Source organism: Danio rerio, chromosome 21 (assembly GCF_052040795.2).
Source record: "Danio rerio strain M-AB ecotype USA chromosome 21, GRCz13ab, whole genome shotgun sequence".
In the NCBI taxonomy this organism is placed as follows: domain Eukaryota; kingdom Metazoa; phylum Chordata; class Actinopteri; order Cypriniformes; family Danionidae; genus Danio; species Danio rerio.
The window spans coordinates 39081749-39107500 of record NC_141041.1 but is presented as its reverse complement, the minus strand read 5'-3'; the positions used below and the strand labels follow the sequence as shown (position 1 = coordinate 39107500).

Below are 25752 nucleotides of genomic sequence, written 5' to 3'. Positions count from 1 at the left end.
ATAAATTGTCCAGTGATTAATTTGTTCCCAAGCCCCTCTTTAGCGCGAAGCTAATCTGCGCTGATAGGACCAATGACAGTCTGTTGCGATTGGTTGACACTAGGGATGTAACGGTATCAGAATTTCACGGTACGGTAATACCTCGGTATGAATGTCACGGTACGGTATTTATTGAATCATTTACAGGAAAAAACAAAACTTATGAAAATACTCCAAAAAAGTGTCAATGACATACAAATTAGCCATCTATCTGTAAGCTTTGAAACAGGAACTTCAATTTTAATAACAAAAAATTATTAAACCATGTAAAAAAATAAAGTTTCAATTTAGTATTGTTGAAAACTCATCACATTCAACATTTAATCACACTCAGCCCATCTACCCAGATGAGAGCTCTGCTAGTCGGACTTCTCATCAAGCATCTCCCGCTGGATCTAATCTCACTATATTTATTAAACGGGATATTTCATTTATCTTGTTGTCTTTATCTAACGACATATTCCCTGACTTTGGGCATTGGAATCTATTACTTGTTCTCAGGTAACGTGTTTTGGCTGAGCGCAAAGATAAGTTAATGATTAATGTAACCACGTACATTCTGTATATTGACTGATCGCCTTTATTTCCTATAATGTATAAACTTATTGTATGTTATACTTTTAAAATGGCCATTATCGATTCTTAAAACTGATACTCAGCAAAAGAGAGGCTGTGTTTCGTATTTTCACTGAAATTGGAAGGAGGCAGTTGTTATCGGCTCCGTTTTGTTATAAATATCCACACAGTGAAGATGACGCTCATCTTATGCAGCACGGCGCCTCAACATTTCTGCTGTCTAAGTTGCTAATATTAAAATGAAAATAGGCAGTTCCTTAAATCATGTTTACATTTTATTGTTGAGAAAGTGAAACAACGAAGCCAGGGTGATGTGAATGAAGTTATAAAGTACACTGTTCCCTTTGAAGATTTACCCGTGTCCTCGGTATAATCTGCTTTTCCATATCAAACTGAGAAGAAGAGACTGCAGCCTTGATCAAACTTGCGAAGTCTGAACTTACACGGAGATAATGCAGGACTGAACTGTGCGTGTAAAGCAGGTCGCACACCAGAAGCGACGCTCGGCGGCGCGCCGCGCCACGCAGCGCCACGCAGCGCCACGTATTTTAGAATTCTAATCATAGGTTTCTATCAGGATACACACACCGGCGCCGCAAGTCGGCGGCTGTCGGCGGCGCCCGGCGACGGCTCAGGACGCAGTTCATTTTTCAGCCGCGCCACAGAGCGCCATCTGATTAGTTTCATGTTAAATATCATTCGAATGTGCGCGTCTGGTGTGCGATACTTTAATCTGTCATGTACGCGCCGTGTCGCGGCGCCGAGCGGCGCTTCTGGTGTGCGACCTGCTTTAGAGTTTTCCAGCTCTTTTCATCCCCGCTTCTAGCAGCACACTCCATTTCCGCATTACTGGATCTGTAGCAACAACAGACCGCAAGGGATGATGGTCAAGCATGGGCTGATGGCAATTGTAGTTTTCGTTACCTCCCGTTCGCTTCATTCGCCTGAGCAAATTTTCTCAGAAGACCTATAGTTTTACCGAGTCATGCGACTTCGGTAATATCGAAAAAAATTAATATTGCGGTATGAAGGTATTTACAATACCGTTACATCCCTAGTTGACACTGACTGCCTTCAGTGAGAGACAGAGTGAAATGCCTAGCAGCTAATCAACAATATAGAAGTAGTCACAGTGCATACACGCTTGATAGAGTAAGGCATGGATTTTAGCTGCCAGTTTGTGAATGGAAATACAGACGATAGACTTGAAAATACAGACGACTAACTATTTTATTTAGCAAAAACTCCAAGAACTGGCGAGGAGATCTAGCTTGTCACACTCTGCTCTTTTCACAGACACACACACACACATATTGCCCTCGTCCTCACACACACACACACACTCACATAACCCTCCTCCGGATGACAACGCACACACACACACACACACATTACCCTCCTCCACGGAACGTAAACAAAGCGGCACAAGTCGCGTTTTTAACGTGGCTTTGCAAGTGATATGAGAATAAAGCGAGTTACCCTGATACAGTACACGCGGTTACAAGTAGCAAATCACTACTAAATACATTTGCAAGCTAGAGTAAACGAGGCAAAAACTTTAACCGCACGTACTTGCACTTGAGAAATGGAGGAAGAAACCGATCCATGGTTTGACATGTCCATCATTACTCTTTACTGATCCTTCAGTTGAATAAAAGAAGTATTCTTTGTAGCATGTAGTTTCCAGGGGCCTCATGTACAAAGACTTGCGTGGAAATCATACTAAAACATTGCGTACACACAAAGCTGTAAATGTGTGTACGCAGAAAAAAATTCACATGTATGAAACACTGCGTACGCCGAATCCCACGCATATTCTTTTGTACATCCGAATGAACGTGAAACTGAGCGCAACATGCATGAGCACAAAACCCCTCCCTGCCTCCTCCCTCGTATGAATATGCTAATGACTCTACTTTGGCAAAACCCAACAAAAAACCAATGGCAGAAGCAAGCAAAAAGAGAAACCTTGAACAGAATGTGAATTGGAGGTGCTCCTTTCGGAGGTAGACCGGAGAAAAGCGGTGTTATTTGCAAGTTTGTTCTCCGGAATTAACAACAAAAGAGAAAAACAGAGTGGGAAAGTTTAGCTGATGCGGTTAACACGGTTGGGTCTGAACATCACTGAGTGAATTAAAAAAGAAATAGTGTGATTTATAGGTGTAATATGTTGCAGATCCTTTGACAGTCTCAGTGGCGCAGCTCGTAAAACGCATGTCAACATGTTTTGACACGATCGAGTATGAACTCGGTTCGAATCCATCGTCTGACGAACTCTTTCTTTTTTTCCCCCCTGCTACATATCAGATTTTGCCAACTATTTATCACGAGAAAGACAAGTAGGAATCATTTATAAGTTTTTGCATCATATTTTATTTGCACATTTATTGAATGGAAATGTTTCTGATTCACGCATGCAAATTCATCTTCAGTGTCTTTTATAGCAATGTGCGTGCAGTAGATAGCTCAGATTACATTGGGAAAACTGGCGACCGCTGCAAGTTGTGCTTTAATGTTTGGCTGGTCAACTGTATGGTATGGAAATATACCTGCTAGATGAACCCGTCTCATACAGCTGCCATTGTAAGGCTCAGACACTTTGTAGAGAGCAATTTAACGCAATTAAATTAGCCTCCAGGAGTCGCCAATGGAAATAAAACAGACACGCAGAAAAAATGTGCGTACGCCAGCCGTAGAGCTGGCGTGGAACTGCGCACATTCCCACGTTCAGTTCATCATTAGTAAATCCAAATGTGAGCGATTCTGAGTGTGAAACCTGGCATACGCAAAGTTTTTGTGCGTACGCAGCGTTGATAAATGAGGCCCCTGAAGTTTCCAGTAGTTTGCAACTGCTCAAGGCTGGGCTTATGCTGAGGTTTCGTCTTTGGGTAGAGACTCGGTAATATCCATCTACAATGTGACTTCAATCGACCGGCATGTTTGTTTGTTTGCGCGTGCGCGTGAATAACTTCGTTGTCACGTCATGGCGAAACCCCTAATGACTCGTTATCAAGACGACTCGTTTGAAGCACTATAAGTCGACTCTTCTATAGCTCAATCAACAGTTTTAAACACTGTACACTTACAGATTTAAGCCTTAGCTGGATATTTCACTTCACTTTGCTGTTACACACTACATGGAAGGGCATTTTCAAAAACCCATAATATGGGCTCTTTAAATAACATTAATTTACAATAACATTAGCATGACACTTGTTTTACTCAAATGTTTTTTTATTTTTTATTTATTTATTTTTATTATTAGAAATGTCCACACATTTCATGTTACCAGCTAATCTCTGAACCTATGGTAACATCCTTCTGTGTTCTGTAGGTGGTGGAAGTATATGGTTTGCTGGCTCTGGGCATGTCTCTGTGGAATCAGCTGGTTCTGCCTGTTCTTTTTATGTGCTTCTGGCTGGTGCTATTTGCACTTCAGATCTACACCTACTTCAGCACACGGGACCAGCCCCCCTCGAGAGAGAGGCTGCTCTTCCTGTTTCTCACCAGGTCTGACTGCTGCACCTACGCTGCACTGTTGACATATAGACTTACAACAGAATAAATTTCCACAAGAACATAAAACATCCCCATTATTGTGAATTAAGTTTGTCCCAGTGCAGTAAAAGTTTGAAGTAGTTTAGAAATATGCTGCGTATACAAATGTTTAGATTGTTTGTGTTCTCTGCAGTATTGCTGAGTGCTGTAGTACTCCCTACTCACTCCTGGGACTTGTCTTTACTGTTTCCTTTGTGGCACTGGGCGTCTTGACCCTCTGCAAATTCTACTTGCAAGGCTACAGAGCTTTCATGAATGACAATGCCATGCACAGGTGAGAAGCGTCCAATCAGAAATGCTTTAAATACTTTCTAACATTACAATTTTTGTGCATTTATTTATGAATAACATTATATGCAGTAATTTGTATCTAATCTTGTTTTCAGGGGGATGACAGAGGGAATCACTCTGCTAATTTTGGCTGTTCAGACTGGGCTTATTGAGCTACAGGTCATTCATAGAGCATTCCTCCTCAGCATCATTCTCTTTATTGTGGTGGCCTCCATTCTGCAGTCCATGTTGGAGATTGCTGACCCCATAGTGTTGGCACTAGGCGCCTCTAGAGACAAGTAAGAGCCACAACACCTCCTGGATTAATAGCTTTTAAGAATACATCTTGGGGTGTACTCGCACTAGGCAGGGTTGTATTGAACAGTGCCCAGGGGCTGATTTAACCAATAAGTGAGATAAGTAGCATCTTATGGCCCTGGAGAATTAGGGGCCCCCAACCAATGCCAAGAAGCCTACATTAATCATATAGCTCTTTTTTACATTTTCTATTGTATGTTGTAAAATTTGTCTATAGCTGCTATTAATATTACTTTTTTTCAAAACCGGCCCCCCCATGAATAATGGAATGATCCTTCTGTACTGCACATGCGTGAGATGTGAGCGCTTCAATCAAAGACACTGCCAGCCAGTGTTGCAAACTTGGTGGTGGAAATGCACCTTAAAGTTGTATACCACCCGCCATAATACAAGAAGTTGCCAACTTGGCGACTTTTCAAAAATTGCTTAAATGCATGATTAAACTATAAGAGTTCAGATGCAAAACCCTTTAAATCCAACCGACCTCTTTTCTTGTTAATTAGCATTTTCTATCAGACTCCTATAATTGGGTTCAGAAGTTTCGTTTTATATGTAATAAGTTTATTAGCTAGTAAATAAAATACTTTTTTTCTTTTTTTTTTTTTTTTTTTTTTAATGTCACTTTAGACAATTCTTAGTTTTTTTAAGGTAGAATTTCTTTTGTGTCAACCAGCTAAATCCAATTCGCTTTTTATGCAAAACCCTCTAAATCCACCTAATGGAACAAGACTGTGTAATTAGTTGAAAATCACTAAAGATGCAATTAGAAATTATTGAACCAAACATAAAGCACATTACACAAAACACCTGAAATTAAAAATTTATAAATCCTTCAAGAGAGTGGCGGTTTATTCCGCTGTGGTAAACCAGGGAAAAGCGGAAGGAAAATGAATGAATAAAATCTGTCAATTAAAACTGACATTATTAAATCTTAACAATCTCTTGTCATTTCTGATATTTGGGATTTAGATTTAATGTAAGTAGAGCAATGTTGACATTGTAAACTATGCTTTTTAGATTTAAATAATGTAGTGTAAAACATTATGAAACATCAATATCTGTGCATTGTTTATTAATATAAAAAGCTTAGATGTATAGGTATTATGTAATACAAATCATGTAAAGTTGTATGCATTATATTAATCTTTAAAAAAATAGCTTAAATTAGCGAAAAAACACAAGCTAGGCTTACTAGGCAAAAAGGGGATGCCTCTCAGACAAATTTAGAAGCTGTCATTCATTCATTCTGACCAAACTTAAGGTCTTGTTCTCTTATTTATCCTCAGCATCCATGTGGGATAAAAGAACGGCATCTTAACTCTGTCTTTTGTGAAACGCAGTTGAAGTTTAATCTATAGTAAATCGGACTCATTTGAAGTAGCGTCACTGCGCAAAAAATCTGCGGGTTTTGGGGTAAGGGACGTTTTCATTTGTCATTCACTGACAGTCGGACAGCCTCATCCAGTTCATCAAACTCCATCTTTAAAAATCGAAAGCGGAATATGTCTCCTCATAAAAGCTGGCATATCAGCGTGCTGCATAATTGAAAACCTATGATTCGATTTGCTATATCCCGTGAACCGATCAGAAGGACTGGCATATATAGTACTGGCTTTTGCTGTCAAAGGCAAGTGGCTTTAGTGGCTTTTGACAACAAACTTAATTTTGAATGCGCTGATGCTGGGATTTGGATTATTAAAAGCAAATCTATTTGTTGATGGTGTACAATTTACCTAAAACATTCACTCAATGTCATTAGCATTTTTTTTGGCGGAAGTGGCGTTTAGCAGCATTTACATCTAAACTCTTCATAATTTTTTTTTCATATGCTGCTGCCACTTTTATCTTGTTTTTTTTCACTACTTGATGTCTCTCTCTCTCTCTCTCTCTCTCTCTCTCTCTCTCTCTCTCTCTCTCTCTCTCTCTCTCTCTCTCTCTCTCTATCTAATCTATCTAATCTATTTATTTGAGGACCAGTACTATTAACCTTTCTTGTTTCTGTTCTTGCAGGAGTTTGTGGAAGCACTTCCGAGCAGTTAGTCTTTGTCTTTTCTTACTGGTCTTCCCTGCTTACATGGCTTACATGATTTGCCAGTTCTTCCGCATGGACTTCTGGCTGCTCATAATCATCTCCTCCAGTATCCTCACATCATTGCAGGTACACACACTTTAAAATTAGTTCTCAACAACAATTATTGAATATTACATTTAAAGCTTTACTGAAATTTCAGTTATATCATTTGTAATTAACATTGAACCTCCTTAAACTTAGGTAGGGTGTTGCAGATCCATGTTGTTCTAGTTGTAGCACTAACAAGTGGGGGTTCATTGTATCCATCATTTGGTTGGTGCGAAACAGTATCTAAATCTTAACACATTAGTGGTACAAAATATTTGTTTACTTTCAGTTAGAATTCTTTAGAGAAGTTGATTCTCACTTTAAAACACTAATTTAACACATTAACAAACACACACACACACACGCACACTCACAACATCTTAGCATTCTCTCCATGTAAAGCAAATGACTTTTAAAAACGTTACATTTAATAATAAATAAAAACCTGACTATGAAGAATAAATCTTGCTCAAATAAATTGTTGTTGAATAAAGAAGTCCCAATGAGCATTATAAAATTGACAAACTAAATTAGTGCCACCCAGTATAAATAGATGAACTCCTTCTAGACAAAAACTTTGACAAAAATGTGTGTATATTTGTGAATCAAATTAACTAATTTTGAGAACACATTTGTGGATACAAGGCTCGACATAAACTTTTTGCCCCCTAGCCAATGGGGCTGGTAGTTATTAGCCGCTCACTATTTTCATTAGCCTTAACTTGTTGTTGGTAAGACATATTTTATATGTTAAAATTTGACTTAAGCATGCTAAAATAAGTTTTTAAAGATATTTTGCTTGATTTGGGTATTTTAAAATCTCTCTGACCACCCAAATTATAATATTCATGATATACAATACATTTACAGTGCATCCAGAAAGTAATCATAGCGCTTGCTCTTTTCCACATTTTTTTGTTACAGCCTTGTTCCAAAGTGGATTAAATTAATTTATTTCCTCAAAATTCTACACACAATACCCCACAATGACAATGTGAAAAAAAACAAATTTATTCAAAATAAAAATCCTGAAAAATCACATTTACATAAGTATTTGCCTTGAAGCTCTAAATTGAGCTCAGGTATATTTCTCTTTTCACTGGTCATTCTTGAAATGTTTCAACAGCTTAATTGGAGTTTACCTGTGGTTAATTCAGTTTATTGGTCATAATTTGAAAAGGCATACACCTGTCTATATAAGGTCCCAGGGTTGACATGTCAAAGCATAAACCAAGCATGAAGACAAAGGAATTGTCTGTAGACCTCAGACACAGGATTCTCAAGGCACAAGGCTGGGGAAGGTTACAGAAAAATTTCCACTGCCCTGAAAGTTCCAATGAGCACAGTGGCCTCCATCATCCATAAATGGAAGATGTTTGAAACCAACAGGACTCTTCCTAGAGCTGGCTGAATGATCAGGGGAGAAGGGCCTTAGTCAGGGAGGTGATCAACCGGGTGGTCACTCTGTCTGAGCTTCAGCATTCTTCTGTAGAGAGAGGAGAAACTTACAATAGGACAACCATCTGTGCAGCAATCCACCAATCTGGCCTGTATGGTACAGTGGCCAGACGGAAGCCAGTCCCCGCCTGAAGGACTCTCAAATAAGAATAAGAAACAAAATTCTCTGGTTTGATGAGACTAAAATGGATCTTTTTGGAGTGAATGCCAGGCGTTGCGTTTAGAGAAAACCAGGCACTGCTCATCACCAGACTAATTCCATCCCTTCAATGAAGTATGGTGGTGGCAATTCTGAGTTATAAAGTCGCAATTCAGAATTGTGAGTTATAAATGAGTTTTCTGTTGTGCCGATTGATTTATTCATATGGATTTGTTCTTTTTTTTATGTCATTTGCACCATTTGGTCTAAATAGCAATTATAAAGCATTAAACAAAGCGCTTGAAACTATTAGCTGTAGGTTGTCAATCCTCAAAGTCTAAAATTATGATTTCTATTTATCTATTATATGTGTAACAATGGCGATGCGGTGGCGCAGTGGGTACCACGTTCGCCTCACAGCAAGAAGGTCGCTGGTCTCAACTGGGTCAGTTGGCATTTCTGTTTGGAGTTTGCATGTTCTCACCGTGGGTTTCCTCCGGGTGCTTTGGTTTCCCCCACAAGTCCAAAGACGTGTGGTACAGTTGAATTGGGTATGCTAAAATTGACGTGTGTGTGTGTGTGTGTTTCCCAGTGATGGGTTGCGGCTGGAAGGGCACCCGCTACATAAAAACATATGTTGGATAAGTTGGTGGTTCATTCTGCTGTGGCAACCCCAGATTAATAAAAGGACTAAGCCTAAAAGAAAATGAATGAATGTGTAACGATTAAATTATTTAAATTTTTTGTTGCAGCTGTTGTTTGATTCAGATTGCAAGAGTGCCCTCATGTGGTGTACTTGAGAGCTGCAGACATATACATAGACACTATAAAGGGCTAAAACTAAAAGGACTGCATTAGTTTCTATTTCAGTTCAGTAAAAGTGTCAACCAAATACTGTGTCCTCCTGACCTTTATTGGGAAAACTGGGCTGCGAATCCATACCAGATCACAGAGCAGAGAACCTAAAGAAATAGTCTTTAACGCTCAATTTATGGTCAGTCACCATAACAGGAAACTCAATTATAACTCTGAATTCTGACTTCATAACTCTGAATTCTGACCTAATAACTCGCAATTGTAACTTTATAACTCGTAGTTCTTACTTTATAATTTGCAATTCTGACTTGCAATTTTGACTTTATAATTCAGAATTCCAACTTAATAGCTCGCAGCTCTGACTTTACAACTTACAATTCAGTGGCAGGAACGGGCTTCCATAGACCCATTTACATTTACATTTAGTCATTTAGGAGACGCTTTTATCCAAAGCGACTTACAAATGAGGACAAGGAAGCAATTTACACAACCAAGAGCAACAATGAATAAGTGCTATAAGCAAGTTTCAGGTCTGTAAAGTCTAAGAAGGGAAGTATTAGTAGTATTAGTATTTTTTTTTTTTTTGTACAGTTAGTGTGATATTCAGAGAGGCAATTACAGATTAGGAAGTGTAGTGGAGACTAAATAGTTGAGTTTTTAGTCGTTTCTTGAAAGTAGCGAGTGACTCTGCTGTTCTGATGCAGTTAGGGAGTTCATTCCACCAACTAGGCAGATTGAGCGTGAGCGTTCGCGAAAGTGATTTCTTCCCCCTTTGGGATGGAACCACGAGGCGACGTTCATTCACAGAACGCAAGTTTCTGGAGGGCACATAGATCTGCAGAAGCGAGAGCAGATAAGAAGGAGCAAGGCCAGAAGTCACTTTGTAGGCAAACATCAGAGCTTTGAATTTGATGCGAGCAGCAACTGGCAGCCAGTGCAAACGGAGTAGCAGCGGAGTGACATGTGCTCGTTTAGGTTCATTGAAGACCACTCGTGCTGCTGCATTCTGGAGCAGTTGAAGAGGCTTGATAGAGTAGCTAGTAGAGAGTTACAGTAATCCAGTTTGGAGAGAACAAGAGCTTGAACAAGGAGTTGAGCTGCATGTTCAGATAAGAAGGGTCGGATCTTTCTGATGTTATAGAGTGTGAATCTGCACGATCAAGCAGTTCTAGAGATGTGGTCAGAGAAGTTTAGTTGGTCATCAATCGTTACTCCAAGGCTTTTCACCATTTTGGATGCAGTAATGGTTGCCCCGTCCATCTGGATTGAAAAGTTATGGTGTAGAGTCGAGTTGGCAGAAACTACAAGCATTTCCGTTTTTGCGAGGTTCAGCTGAAGATGATGATCTTTCATCCAGTGTGAAATATCCAACAGGCAGGCTGAAATGCGAGCTGGAACCGAGGGATCATCAGGATGAAAAGAGAGGTATAGCTGGGTATCATCAGCATAGCAGTGGTAGGAGAATCCATGTCTCTGGATGACTGGTCCTAGAGATGATGTGTAGATGGAGAAGTGGCCCAAGAACAGAGCCTTGAGGTACCCCAGTGTTTAGATGCTGTAGGTTGGACACCTCACCCCTCAAAGACACCCTGAATGATCTGTCAGTGAGGTAAGATCTTAACCATTGTATAACAGTGCCCGCAACGCCCAGTGACTCGAGCGTAGATAGCAGGATCTGGTGGTTGACAGTGTCAAAAGCAGCTGACAAGTCCAGCAAAATGAGGACTGATGATTTAGAGTCTGCTTTAGCCAGTCTGAGATCCTCCACGACCGAGAGCAGGGCAGTCTCAGTTGAGTGGCCTTTCTTAAAGCCGGATTGCTTGTTGTCCATGAGATTGTTTTGAGTAAGAAAGTCCAGGACTTGATTGAACACTACTTTCTCCAGAATCTTGGCCATGAATGGAAGTAGGGATATTGGTCTGTAGTTTTCAAGTAGCGTATGGTCCAGGTTGGGTTTCTTTAGCAGTGGAGTTACCCTAGCCTGCTTAAATGAAGTGGGGAATAAACCAGAGTCAAGAGATGTGTTAATTATGTGAGTCAGTGTTGGTATGACTGCAGGAGAGATGGCTTGCAAGAGATGAGAGGGAATGGGATCGAGTGGACAGGTGGTTGCATGGCTAGATAGCACCAGTTTGGACACCTCAGACTCCGAGAGCTGAGAAAAAGAGGTGAGTGTGTGTGGTGTTGGTGGTGTACCTTGCATGTTTGTTGTAGGTGCAGCAAATTGAGCACTGATTTTTGCAGTTTTGGTGCAAAAGAATGTAGCAAAGTCATCAGTAGTAAGTGTGGAGGATGCGGGTGGAGGAGGAGGATAGAGGAGGGAGGAAAATGTTTTAAAAAGTAGGCGAGGATTAGTGGCATTGTTGATTTTCAGACGGTAATATGTCTGCTTTGCCGAAGTAACCTCAGCTGAGAAAGAGGACAGAAGAGTTTGGTATGTTAAGAGCTGTGCAGGATTTTTAGTTTTCCGCCAAATTCTTTCTGCAGCTCGAAGTTTTGAGCGATGCTCACGGAGAGCATCCGAGAGCCAGGGTGCAGGAGGACTGGCACGGGCTGGCCTGGATGCAAGAGGACATAATTGGTCTAGACATGATGCTAGTGTGGAGCAGAGTGTATCAGTGGCACTGTTCGAATCAAGTGCAGAGAGTTTGCAAGATGGAGGAAGAGAGTCTGAATCAATGGTGGATAGTCTATTGGGTGAGAGAGATCGTAGGTTTCTGCGAAAGGTAACCAGTGTTGGAGTGTGTGGCGGCTCAGGAGTAATGTGGATGTTGAGAGACAGAAGGAAATGATCCCATATTTGTAGTGGAGTTACTATTGTTTGATCAGCGAAGCAGTGTCGTGTGTAAATAAGGTCTAGCTGATTACCTGATTTGTGGGTAGCAGAGGTAGGTGCTCTTTTTAGGTCAAAAGAGGCAAGCAGAGTCTGAAAGTCTGCAGCTTGCGGTTTGTCAACGTAAATGTTGAAGTCACCTAGCACCAACAAGGGAGTGTCAATATTAGAAAAAGATGAGAGAAGAACATCCAGTTCATCTAAGAAGTGACCTAATTTACCTGGTGGGCGGTAGATGACAACCACATTTATGTAGAAGGGGTGGATAATGGTGACTGCATGGAATTCAAAGGAGCTGATTGTTGGCAGGGACGGTAAATTTCCATTCTTTGGAAGTTAGTAGTCCAGTCCCACCCCCTCTCCCTGTGTGACGAGGAGTGTGGGAAAAAGAGAAATTAGCAGAAAGAGTAGCATGTGTAGCAGTGTCCTCCGGCCTCAACCAGGTCTCAGTTAGAGCCATGAGATTATAGTCAGAATATGTAGCTATGGAGGTAATAAAATCTGCCTTGTTAACAGCTGATTGACAGTTCCAGAGGCCCACGGAGAGAGAGAGTTGTGAAATAGCAGATACATGTATTGAACGAAGGTTGTGAGGATTACGCCTGCAGCGTACCTCCCGTGTTTTGCGAGTGTTAGTAACAACAGGAATTAGAAAACACATAATAAAAGTGCACTGACAACAAAAGATAAAGTAAAAAAAAAAGAAAGTAAAGTACTCAAGTGCTTTGTCGGTGTTGCTCGGTGGAGTCGCGCAGGTAGAGTCGATGGTCTTTACACTCGTCGGTCTTCACACGAGGCGGTCTTCACACGAGGCTGCCGCGACCGCTGCCGCGGTGAACTAGTTGTTTATATAACCCCAAAGCACTAACGTTAGCTGATTGAATTCAGCTGGACACGCCTCGAGAGTCAAAACAAGGGCCGAAACTGAGGCGGACGACGCGAAACCGACCGCGTTCGCTACACAAGCTCTTATAGTAACCAAGGAAACAGTGGCTAAACACTTGTAGAATTATACACAACTGAAAGCAAGTTTAAATGTCCTACAACTTTACACAAACAGCTGAAAACAAGTCCTCAAACCATACACAACAACTGAAACAAGTCTTAAATGTACTTACAGGCTGCTGGTCTCGATGTTAAAGTGCTTCTCCTGCCGACTAAGCTAGCGTGCTCACTATATAGTGGTTACCTGGCGTTTGGACACGCCTCCCGAGTCAAAACAAGGGCCGAAACTGAGGCGGACGACGCGAAACCGACCGCGTTCGCTACACAAGCTCTTATAGTAACCAAGGAAACAGTGGCTAAACACTTGTAGTATTATACACAACTGAAAGCAAGTTTAAATGTCCTACAACTTTACACAAACAGCTGAAAACAAGTCCTCAAACCATACACAACAACTGAAACAAGTCTTAAATGTACTTACAGGCTGCTGGTCTCGATGTTAAAGTGCTTCTCCTGCTGACTAAGCTAGCGTGCTCACTGAGGAACACCCTGAGAAAAAACTCATTACTGCTATTGTTAGTTAGTTAAGTGTTAGCAAAACACTATAGTGTTAAATGTTAATTTTAGTTCTTTTGGCTGTATCTTAAAGCAATATTTTGTCACCATAATCTGTTATTTGCTCAAGAGCAGATGGGCTTGAAATGATCAGCCATATAGACTATAATACTGAAATGGAGAAAACAGGCATTCCCATTATTTGTTGAAAGCAATGGTCACTTCTCTTATAATCACTAAATGTAAATAAAAATGTTTAGAAAGTAAATATTTTTTGGAGATGTGTATAAATGTAAAAAATTTGGATTCTACTCTTTCAGGTTCTTGGCACTCTTCTTATCTATGTCCTCTTCATGGTGGAGGAGTTTCGTAAGGCTCCGGTGGAGAACATGGATGAAGTCATCTATTATGTCAATGGGACCTACCGGCTCCTAGAGTTCCTGGTGGCAGTCTGCGTCGTGGCCTATGGTGTTTCAGAGACCCTGTTTGGAGAATGGACTGTTATGGGCTCCACCATTATTCTTGTTCACTCCTACTATAACGTGTGGCTAAGGGCCCAGCTGGGCTGGCAGAGCTTCCTGTTGCGCAGAGATGCCGTTCATAAGATCCAAAGCATGCCCACTGCTTCCACATTACAACTCCAGCAGCATAATGACATCTGTTCCATCTGCTTTCAGGTAAAGGGTTATTTACATTATTATTTTTTTTCCATCATGGCATAAATTAGAGGGCTGTTAGATCAGTGCAGCCTGATTCTTGACTTTCAGACTTCATGTCATGGACTATTAGTTAAAATCACTATAAAATGGAAGGTAAAGATGTAAAGGTAGGATGGTGCTAGGGTTTGACGATATGAGCTAAAATTTATATCACAATATTTTCCACTTTTCAGACAATATCGACGATTATATTACGATATGATAAAAAACTGACTCACATTTTAGTAGATCTGTTAAATTAAAGCCAAAATATTTCTTTTAAACTTGTATGACTAGAAAATGTGACAGCCCTGGAAATGCAGGATGTAGGTCTGTGTAAAATGCATGAACATAAAGATTTATACATAAATTGAAAATTAAATTTTTCATGAACACAGGAGATAAAAATGAAATCATGCCGCTACACAGAAAACTCAAATTTACAAGTGTATGCAGTAGGGGTGGGAATCTTTAGGGACTTGACGATCTGATTTCGATTCTGGGGGTCATGATCCATTTCTGATTCTGGGGGGGTCACGATAAGATTCCAAAATGATTCTTAAACAGTTTTTTTTTTTTTTTTTTGCCATTTCTTCGGCTGTGCATTTTCATCTTTACAACTTTTTTTTTTTTTTTTTAAATCGTTACACAGTTTCAATGCTTTTGTTTAATGATTGGAATCTCTGTATGACACTACTTGGCATGATTAAAAAAACATTTTATTTATTTTAAAAAAATTCTAGATGAGATGGCTTTGAATATAAAATAACAGCAGATTTGCCAAGATGACCATAAATAACATTTTATTAGTTATTTTTCAAGGTATTAATATTCAGCTTAAGCATAAAACAAGCTTTAAAATAGGGCTGGGCGATTCATCGAATAGTTTTCGAAATCGACATTTACAGCCTATAAGCAATCAAATTTTTCCAGGTCAAATTTTTTTTTCCAGCTATTTTCCCTACTACGTGTGGAGTCTCGCGACCCCGCTCTGCATACACTTCTGTGTCGAGGTGGTCTGGCGCAGTCTTCACTCGGTCGTATACCCCTTGCCGTGACTAATGCTGATGCTGACCTCCCAAAAAATTTTACTTCACGTAGTGTAAGCTCTGTGGTTGGTCTGCTTGATAGCATTTACAAGCGTGGGCAGTGCAGAGAGAGCAAAAAAAAAAATAATTTATCTTTCATTAATCGTAATCAAGCTAAAATGTTGCCAAATCAACCAGCCTTACTTTAAATCATAGTAGTGCTTTATTTGTTTTCAACACAGTGCAGTAGGCCTACAGATCACATTTATTCACAACCTGTGTTTGCAAAAATGCAGACATACAATTCTGCTGTAGTCAATATCCATGCTTCTTTAGAGATTATAAAGCCAGTGGCACACTGTATGAGTTTGAGGGACTCCAAATGAATGTCTCCAAATTGTCATTAATTACTTGTCCTCATGTCATTTCAAACCACTGAGATCTTCGTTTATCTTTTGAGCACAAATTAAGACATTTTGGATGATATTTGATAGCTCTCTAACTCTCCCTAAATGACAATAGTCCAAAAAGGAACCAAAAACATTCAAGGTGCAAGTTCAACTACTAAATCCATGAAGTCCCTTAGACTGTTTTGCGAATGGTTAAAAGTCTTGCGACTTTTCCTGTCTGTAGAGGTTAAGAGAGCTCTCTGATTTCATCCAAAATATCTTGATTTATGTTCCAAATATGTATTGGAATGTGATGAGGGTGAGGCCCCATTTACACTAATATATTTTTAATTTAAAATGCACAAGTTTTGCTATGGTTCTGTCCACACTACCCCTGAGTTTTTGAGCGCTAAAAACAGAGCTTTTTGAAAACGCTGAAGAGGCTGTTTTGGTTTTAAAACGCTGCTGCTGCTCCATGTCAGTTTGAATGGGCTAATATGGAGATGTCTGAAAGTAAGGCGTGGTTTCATCTGATTGGGGCTTTTCCTCAATATTAAGTTGTCTATACAAAGTTCAGTCCTGGGTTTTTTTTTTCTCTAGTAAGTTCAGACTTCGCAAATTTAAAATGGAAAACAAACTTCTAGGCACAGTGTACTTTATGACGTCATTCACATGACCCTGGCTACCTTGTTTCACTTTTTAACAATAAAAAGAAAACATGATATAAGGAACTGCCTGTTTTCATTTTGATATTAATAACTTAAGTGACACCAACAGACATCTTTTTCTGAATATCAACAATATATAGTGAGATTAGATCCAGCAGTAGATCCTTGATGAACAGATCGATGTGCACAGCTCTTAAATGGGTAGATGTGTTTAAAGCATGCTACAGTGCATGCCAGAGTGTGTGTGGCCACATGATGTGTGTTTTCAGTGGTATAATATGGACAGAGTTGTTCAGAAACACTAGTGTGGGCGCGGATCGTTTTTTTTTTTCTAAAACACATTTTAAAAATTAAACCTATTAGTGTAGATGGGGCCTGGGTGTCTAATGACAGAATTTTCATTTCTGGGTGAACTAACCCTTTAAAAGCAGTATTTTCATGTATTTAATTTATTGATGAACTCATAGTTTTATTAAATTTTATATCTATATATTTATTTTTCCATAAAGAAATTGAAAATATTTGCTCCCTGTTAGGATGGAAACCCAGCTAGTTAGGTTTAAAGTTGCAAAAAATAAAAAATAAAAAATCCAAATGCAAATTAGGTGCATTTCCATTAAGCTGTTAATGACTGACAATAGTTTTGGCAATGTAATAACCAACCTTAAAAAAGGCAAGCTTAATGGAAATAGGACTGCAGTTAGAAATGATTGGGCTAGTTATAAATGCAGAGTTTTTGTTTAATGCCATGGCAGCGAATGCATTAAAACCAGTTTTGGGGGGGTAATGCGATTTATGACATAAGAGTTTTTTCTAAATAACAAGTAAAAAAAAATGCATTACCTAAAAAATTTTTTTTTTTAAAAAGTAATTTTTTTAGTTACTTTTTTGAAAATGTGAGTTACTTTTCAGTTTAATTAGCTTTAAAAATAAATTGCTGAATTAAAATTAAAGTAGTTATGAATCACGCAGTCAATGAGAGAATGTGTACATTATTTTGAGTGCATCGAAGAAAAGGAAAAAAGGAATTCTTAAGACAGTGATACTTAAGACAAATAGTAAAAAAGTAGCAAGCACATTGCTTTGAACTTTCAATAATCGGTAAATACGGCATGTATAGCTCTGTGGTCAGGAAGTTCTTAGATAACATTATTCTAAAATATTTTTTGTTTTTTCTAAAGTAAATGTAGGTGTAGGTTATACTTAGGGCTGGGCGATTTATCAAAAAAAAAATAGTTTTTTTTATAATGTTTGACCGATTCACGATTTTGATTTATTTATTTATTTTTTTTATTGTGTACCTAGTCAACTTAAAACATTACAACAACATGACTGAAGTAACATTCTCTTTATAAGTAACTTGAAAAACTATCTGGTTAAGCAACATTGTATTTTTAATGGCCATGACATACATAAATTGGTCAACAAGGTATAAATAAATGTAAAACAAATTCACGAGTTAAAAATCGTTGCAGAAGATTTGAATAAAAAAATTTGTGTAAATATTGCAGTTGCAGGAAATCAGAGGTATTTTTTTGCAAGTTTTGCTGAGCCTAGGAAAGATTGGCTGTCAGCTCGGCTTTGACTTTGTCTTCTGATTGAATGATAGGTGGTAATGCTGCTGCCTCAGATACAGTGGAAGTAAAGGACTGAACATGGAAACTGTAAAGCCTAATTTAACCCAATGCGTGAAGTTGTGTACATATAGCAGGAGCAAATACAAGCACCAGTTGTGCCTAATATAAAATCATTTTTTTATTCTATTTTTATTTTTCCCCCCTTTTAAATACCGACCATTTGATGCGCATTGCACCACTCTCTGTATTATGCTGCCTGACTGCTCACCTCTGCTCGTGTTCAAACCAAGCTAAGATCAGCACCGTTCGATAAGATAAGGTGCGGTTTTTCACATGGCAGGTTTTTACGTCCTTCATACATGTTGAGAGATCAAGTTTATCGACTTGATAAGGGAATATGTCTTGATAATCCACACAGACTTGACTTAGTATAGTGTGAAGTCATGTAAGATTTTACTTGCTGCATTAGTCTGAATTTAAATTCCCTCGTCAGGCAGTGCTGGAGTAGCATAATAGAATCGACCACAGCTCTTTTGATGCAAGAGCATTAACAAAAGAAAAATACACAACTGAAGACACTTAAATGCTTGTATTTGTTTTATTTGCACCGGCTCTGCGATGCATGTCCACAACTTCATGCATTGGTTTAAATAAGGCTGTCCAGTCTCTGTGTTCAGTCCCTCACTACCATGATTGAAACCCAGACAGTCAGTCAAGCAGGTCGCACGCCAGAAGCGCCGCGACACTGCGTGCACATGACAGTTTAAGTATCACACACCAGACGCGCACATTCGCGTGATATTTAACATGAAACTAATGAGATGGCGCTCTGTGGCGCAGCTGAAATATGAACAGCGCAGCGCGTTGCCGAGTGGCACTTCTGGTGTGCAACATGCTTCATACAGAGTGAACCAAAGCGCATTGGTGCAATTATGATGTATTTTTATTTTAAAAATCGCAATATCTCGATTTAATGTGAAATAATTTGAATTTACGTTTTAAAGGGCACCTATGGTAAAAAATCTACTTTTCAAGCTGTTTGGACAGATCTGTGTGTTGGTATAGTGTATAGACCGTCATACTGGGGTGATATGAACACACCCAGTCCTTTTTTTTCAATTTATCTACAAAAAAAAGGGTTGGCCAATTGGAGCTGTTTTCAAATCTATCGCACCATTACGTAGGTGTGCGATTTCCCCCGCCCACCGAATTGATTGACAGCTGCGCGCATTAACATGTTCCGGTAGTCGCGTGTATATGTCAACAAGACCAGGCACACATACGCAAAGCAACCGGGAATAAAAGGTCTGTTCTGTTCGCTAGGATCAGCAATCATCATCAAATGTGATTAAGAGTAAGTTTCACATGTTTAAAGTGTTTTAAAACAGAGTATGTGTGTAATTAATTACAGCGTTTTACTTCAGCTTTACTTCATCAGCACAGCCGCGTGTCAGAACAATTATAAAAGAAGACGCTTCAATCCCGGTTTGTGGAAGTTAAATCAGAAACTTGCCCTCCAGAAGTTTCTGTGCCCTCCAGAAACTTGCGTTCTGTGAATGAACGTCGCCTCGTGGTTCCATCCCAAAGAGGGAAAAAATCACTTTCGCGAACGCTCACGCTCAATCTGCCCAGTTGGTGGAATGAACTCCCTAACTGCATCAGAACAGCAGAGTCACTCGCTATTTTCAAGAAACGACTAAAAACTCAACTATTTAGTCTCCACTTCACTTCCTAATCTGCAATTGCCTCTTTGAATATCACACTAACTAACTGTACAAAAAAAAAAAAAAAAACTAACACTTCCCTTCTTAGACTTTACAGACCTGAAACTTGCCTTTAGTACTTATTCATTGTTGCTCTTATAGTTGTGTAAATTGCTTCCTTGTCCTCATTTGTAAGTCGCTTTGGATAAAAGCGTCTGCTAAATGACTAAATGTAAATGTAAATGTGTAAATTTTTTATTATTATTTTTTAAATGTATTCTTTCAGTCACTTATTTCTCATATGATTGTTCAAAATGTGCATTAAAACAGGGTGATGGAAACCCATTTTTGTGTAAGGAAGTGCATAACAAAATGTGAATTTGGTGTGCTGTTACACCCCTATTAGATGGACATTTTGAATATCTTGCTTATGAGTTACGTCTGACACACTGATGAGCTGACTCTGTTGTGAGTGATTAAGGCGAGTGTTGGAGATACTCCAGGACCAGGATTTTAAACTGTTAGATAAAATAATTTCTTCACTTACCAACATAATCATAATTTCACACCTTATTTTGGCAATCTTATTTTAAATGTTTTTCATTTGTTTCCTTCAACTCCAGGATATGAAGTCTGCTGTCATCACGCCATGCAGCCACTTTTTCCATGCTGCCTGCTTAAAGAAGTGGCTGTATGTGCAGGAGACTTGTCCTTTATGCCACGGCCAGCTCAAAAGCCAACTGCAGCCAACTAGCTCTCCAGGCACTCCCACCCAAGGTACTCCAGCAGCCAATCAGAACCCAAGAGAGGTAGAGCAGGAGCAGAGACAACCGCAGGTTGAGTTGAACACTGAAGAAGGCATCCGAGCAGAAGAAATGAAAACTTCAGCCGAGCAGAAACTTGGAATGGACTTGCTACCTGGGAGCTTGAATACCCAACCCAAAGAATGTGACTTGGTGGCAGAGGGCAGTGCAGGCACAGCTAGCAATTTGAAGGGTGATGATTATTATGATGATGATGATGTCAGCACATCAGATGTCAATTGCGCTTCTTGAGTACACAGTTATATGTGGGTAACACACACTTCATATTGCCAATGCTGAGGACTTTAGTCGATGGTTAAATGGATAGTTTACCCTGCAATAAAAGTTCTGTTATTGTTTACTTGCACTCATGACTTTACAACCCTTTTTGTCTTTTTAACATGGTGGACAAAAGCTGTTAAGCTCATAATGACAAAATCTGTTACTGGAAATTTTATTATGAGTGTTTTTATATAATATATATCATTGGAATGAACTATCCTTTTTGACCTGATCACTACTAGTCTCTCAGCCAATAGATCTACTTGCTTACTTTTATATGATCTGTTCACATTATTGCTGGTCAGAAGACATTTCAGAATATCACACTACAGAGCAGAACTTGGTTGCTACACATTTTTCATTGCTAAAACTAAATCCATGTCTTATTTCCTTTGATCTGTTTGGCATAAGTATGCTCCAATTCACAATATGAGTGTGACGATTAAATCAAAAAGCATTTTTCTCAGTTCAAGTGTTTGTGTAGATAACAGCATTTTGTCATGTTAGGGGACAGAGCAGTTTGCAGTATTTGTCCAGTAGACTATTCTATCCATTGAGGTAAGGCATTAATCTTGTGCTATGCTGTCTGATTTAGATCATTAAAATGAGAAATTTGTAGTGTATCAATTGTACTCCCAGATGAGCCAATAAGAATCCAAAACCTTGCAGAGTGAAACTGAGGAATGTTATTTAAAGTGCCACTGAGCCATTTAATATGATGTTTTATCACAGTGAGCCTCTTGTCATTTACAAGTTTTAATGGAACGTCTGAAGCCAAGCAACTTTGTTCCATGTATTTTTGCCACTATTTACCTTGTCAAAAATAAGTTGCTGATGGTTAAGTTGTTGTGGGAGTTGGCTTGATTCCTGGAAGGGAGCATTTTGGAAAGCCTATTGTCGACTACATAGACTAAACCTGTTTTATGGTTTAAATGGAGATTTAGTGAGTAGACAATCAATTAAAAGGTTTTTCCTTTCTTTTTTTTTAATATTAGAAATCATGTTATAAATATTTCAGTACGTCTTTGTTTGTTTGTTTTGAGACCCAGATATATTCTTGAATGGTTTGAGATTCACATTGCTATTGACTGTTAATTAACATGGTTTTGATAATGTTTTTAACAGCGAGAGGGCTTCGATTAGTCATTCAAATCGGTCTTAGTTGGTTCACACTCCATTTTGTTTGCCAGAGATGTGATGTCATACTGTTTGCACTAATGTCATTTACAGTGAATGATCAATATTTTGTCTTGAGCAACAAATAATCGGAGCATATAAATGATAGCTCAATATAAATGTGTACAAATATATACTCCTTTGTATATTATTTTATCATGTTGTCGATATGCCGCACAGTGTTAAAGCAGCAGTAAACATTATGAAGTGTCTTTTGGATCATATGAACACTTTAAAATAAGTGGGATTGGTCTAGAAGATGCTGATTGTTCTACCCCACTTCATTCTTTAAGGAATGTAATTTAAAAATGTCAGATTTGTGTGTATGAATACATTCGATGTATGAGCAAGCACAAATGACATTTGAAATGTTCTATTGACTAGTTTTTGCACATTTTTCTTGAAAGAAAATAAATTGTCAATATAGCTTGCTTATGGCTGTTTACGTTTCCTGTTAGTAAAAGGGTTAGTAAACTCAACAATGAAATTTACTCACCCTTCACTTGTTCAAAACCTATTTGAGTTTCTTCTGTTGAACGCAAAAGAAGATGTTTGGGGGGAAAGGTCCTTTTAACTATTGACTGTGACTCTGCTGACACTATTTAAGGTATAGGAACATTCTTTTTCCTTATTAAAAAAGATATCTATGCCAATATGCCATTCGGTTTCTAGAGAAAGCTAGATATTGCCATGTTTTCCAGACAGAAATTCCTATTGTTACAGTATTGAGATGTGTGAAATAAAAATTGAAACTGGAAAATTGAAACTGAAAAAAAAAACACCTAACAATTTAAGCAAATGCATTTCATTTCATGAACACATAAGCAACCACATCCATCAGTAGCTTACTCATTAAGTGTTAACTGATTTTCAGCTATTTAACCTGATACACTTTATCACAGGATGGCGCTGTTGCACCACATTTTTTTCCCATTGGGGTTGTATAGTCTGGCTCTATGCTGCGTTTGATTTTTATCTAGATTTTAATATCTAGTAAAATATTATTAACTGTCATCACGGCAAAGATAAAATAAATTAGTAATTAGAAATGAGTAAAGCTATTATGTTTATAAATGTGTAAAAAAAAAATCTTCTCTTCGTTCAACTGAAATTGGGGAAAAAGATAAACGGGGCTAATACTTCTGACTTCAACTATATATATATATATATATATATATATATATATATATATATATATATATATATATATATATATATATATAAGATCATTTTTTCAGCTTTATTGCTCCAGTCTTCAGGACATGATCCTTCAGAAATCACTCTAATATTAATAATTAATATAACTATTATTATTGTTATTATTATTAATGTGAAAGTAATGAAATAATGACTTAATTAATAAATTTATTTGAAACTACATACAATAAAGCAGTTATTTAAAAGTTAAATAATTTACAGTTTAACAATAAATACCAACTTGATTAACAAATTTAGTTCATTATACACACACACATATACTCAATTTGTTCATTTAGTGTTTTTTTTTTTTTTTCCAATTTCTGTTCTTGCAACGCATTTTTTTAAAAAGTAAAGCATTTACTACTTTGTAATGTTGCCATTCCTTTTTCACGCAAGTGATGAAGTGTTTTTGGTGTAATTTTGTCCCATTCTTCCAGCCAACAACTCTTAAGGTGGGCGACAGTACAGGGTCTTTTTTATTTTACGCTTCAAAATGCATTATACATTCTCTTTTGGAGACAGTTTGGGACTGCAGACAGGTCAGTTGATTACATGCATTCTCTTCCTCTGCAACTAGGACTTTGTAATGTGTCCAGAATGTAGTTTTGCATCGCCTTGTTGAAATATGCATTGACATCCCTGGAAAAGAAGGCAGCATATTGTGCTCCAAAATCTCTGTATTTTTTAGCATTTATGGTGTCATCACAGAACTGCAAATGACCTTTGCCAAGGTCACTGACATAACCCCATACCATGACAGACCCTGGCTTTTGGACTTTTGGTAACAGTCTCGATGATCATTTTCTTCTTTGGTTTAGGGCACACAGCGTCCATTTCTCCTAGAAAGTAGCTGAAATACTGATTATCTGACCACAGTACACATTTCCACAGTACTGTATCCATCCCAAATGCCTCCTATAGCCCACACTCTAAAAATAACAGTTGTTGTTTAAACAACTTATTTAAAAGACATTATTTGAGTTTTTAGGGACAAATTATTTGTTTCATTTTTAATCCACTTAAACTTGCAAAAACTAATAAGTTAACTTAATTCCTTCATGTTGTCCAAACACAAATAGTTTGTGTGGAACTCAGCATTTTTTACAGTGCAGAGAAGTAGACGGCACTTCTGGACACTGATAACATCCTTTTGGCACAGTACAGTTTTAACTGGCATTTGAGGATGTAACTGTATTTGGCACTTGACAAAGGTTTGCCAAAGTATTCCTGAGTCTATGTGGTAATGGGATTGGAGATCATGTTAATTCAAGCTTGTGCTTCTGTCCTTTACACATTGAAATTCTTCCAGATAATTTTCTCATGTATTTGTTGGCAAACTGGCAATACTCGACCCATCTTTGCTCCTAAAGGACTTGACCTTTCTTGAACGCTTTTGTAACAAATCATAATTACAATCAATCACATCATTATTTAACCAATTTACCTTATTACTAGCCCTAAATTGCTCCTGTTCCAACTTTCTTTGGAATGTGTTGCAGGTCTGAATGATAGGAATATTTGTAATGTATATTGATTTTTACAAATCAAATGAAGTTGACCAGACAAAAGATGAACTATTATGTGTAGTTACAGCCTGCAATGAAATGCAAGTCAAAGTAAATTTTGATCACTGTCTTTTTTTTTTTTTTTTTTTGCATTTTCCAGACTGTCCCAACCTTTTCTGATTTAGGGTTGTATACATATACTGGGGCTGGACAGTGAAACTGATACTCCTGCTTTTAGATCGCAATAATTCATTAGTATGGTATATGGACTACTTTGTGGCCAATGAAGCATCACTTTGTCTTGGGAATGACAGATACAAGCCCTGCACATAGACATGCAGAGGAATTTTGAGCCATACTTCATGAATAGTGTCGAGGTCACTGCGTAATGCTAAACACAAGTAATAAGACTAGGTAATGCCATGATATTGCAGCCCAACCCATAACTGATCCACCCCCATGCTTTACTCTGGGCATGCAACGCTCTAGGTGGTATGCTTCTTTGGGGCTTCTTCACTCCGTAACTCTCCCTGATGTGGGAAAGACATTGGAAGTGGACTCCTCAGAGAAAAATACACGTTTCACATTGTCCACAACCCAAGATTTGTGCTGTGGGCACCATATGAAACCAACATTTGAGATTGGCACAAGTGATTAAAGGTTTGGCTATAACAGCCTAGCCATGTATATTGACCCTGTGGAGCACCAGACAATCAGTTTTGGTGGAAAAAGAATAGTTGAGGTGCACATTTAATTCTGCAGTGAGTTGGGCAGTTTAAATTGGTTTTGTTTTTTTGAAAACAATCTGGGTTAACGCCTGGACATGCCTTTCACACAGCTTCTTCTTGTGGCCACTTATTCCTTTTGAATGTTCGTCCTTTTTTGGGGTATACTAACATTACCCTGAATACCATGGCTCTTGATACATCACAAAAACTTGCTGTCTTGGTCACAGATGCACCAGCTGTGCATCTGATGTGCACCAACAATTTGTCCATTCTAAACTCTGACATGTGACCCATAATGATGTGTGCAATGCAATATTTTAACCAAAAACTGTGATATTACCTTGCTAACCTGGCAGCTAGCTCTTTGTA

At 38.4% G+C, this 25752-nt stretch overlaps 1 protein-coding gene across 2 annotated transcripts in view; it reads left to right on the top strand.

Moving 5' to 3' along the window:
• The window catches only part of rnf145b (ring finger protein 145b), a 33576-nt gene extending 11195 nt beyond the window's left edge, over positions 1-22381 (top strand). For both annotated transcript variants that reach the window (XM_087299221.1, NM_199763.1), the window contains 6 exon segments: positions 3950-4125; positions 4307-4447; positions 4560-4742; positions 6772-6919; positions 13947-14303; positions 20313-22381. In XM_087299221.1, the coding sequence (XP_087155347.1) occupies positions 3950-4125; positions 4307-4447; positions 4560-4742; positions 6772-6919; positions 13947-14303; positions 20313-20744 (1437 nt within the window). In that variant the 3' untranslated portion in view covers positions 20745-22381.
• Positions 22382-25752: the final 3371 nt, after the last annotated feature.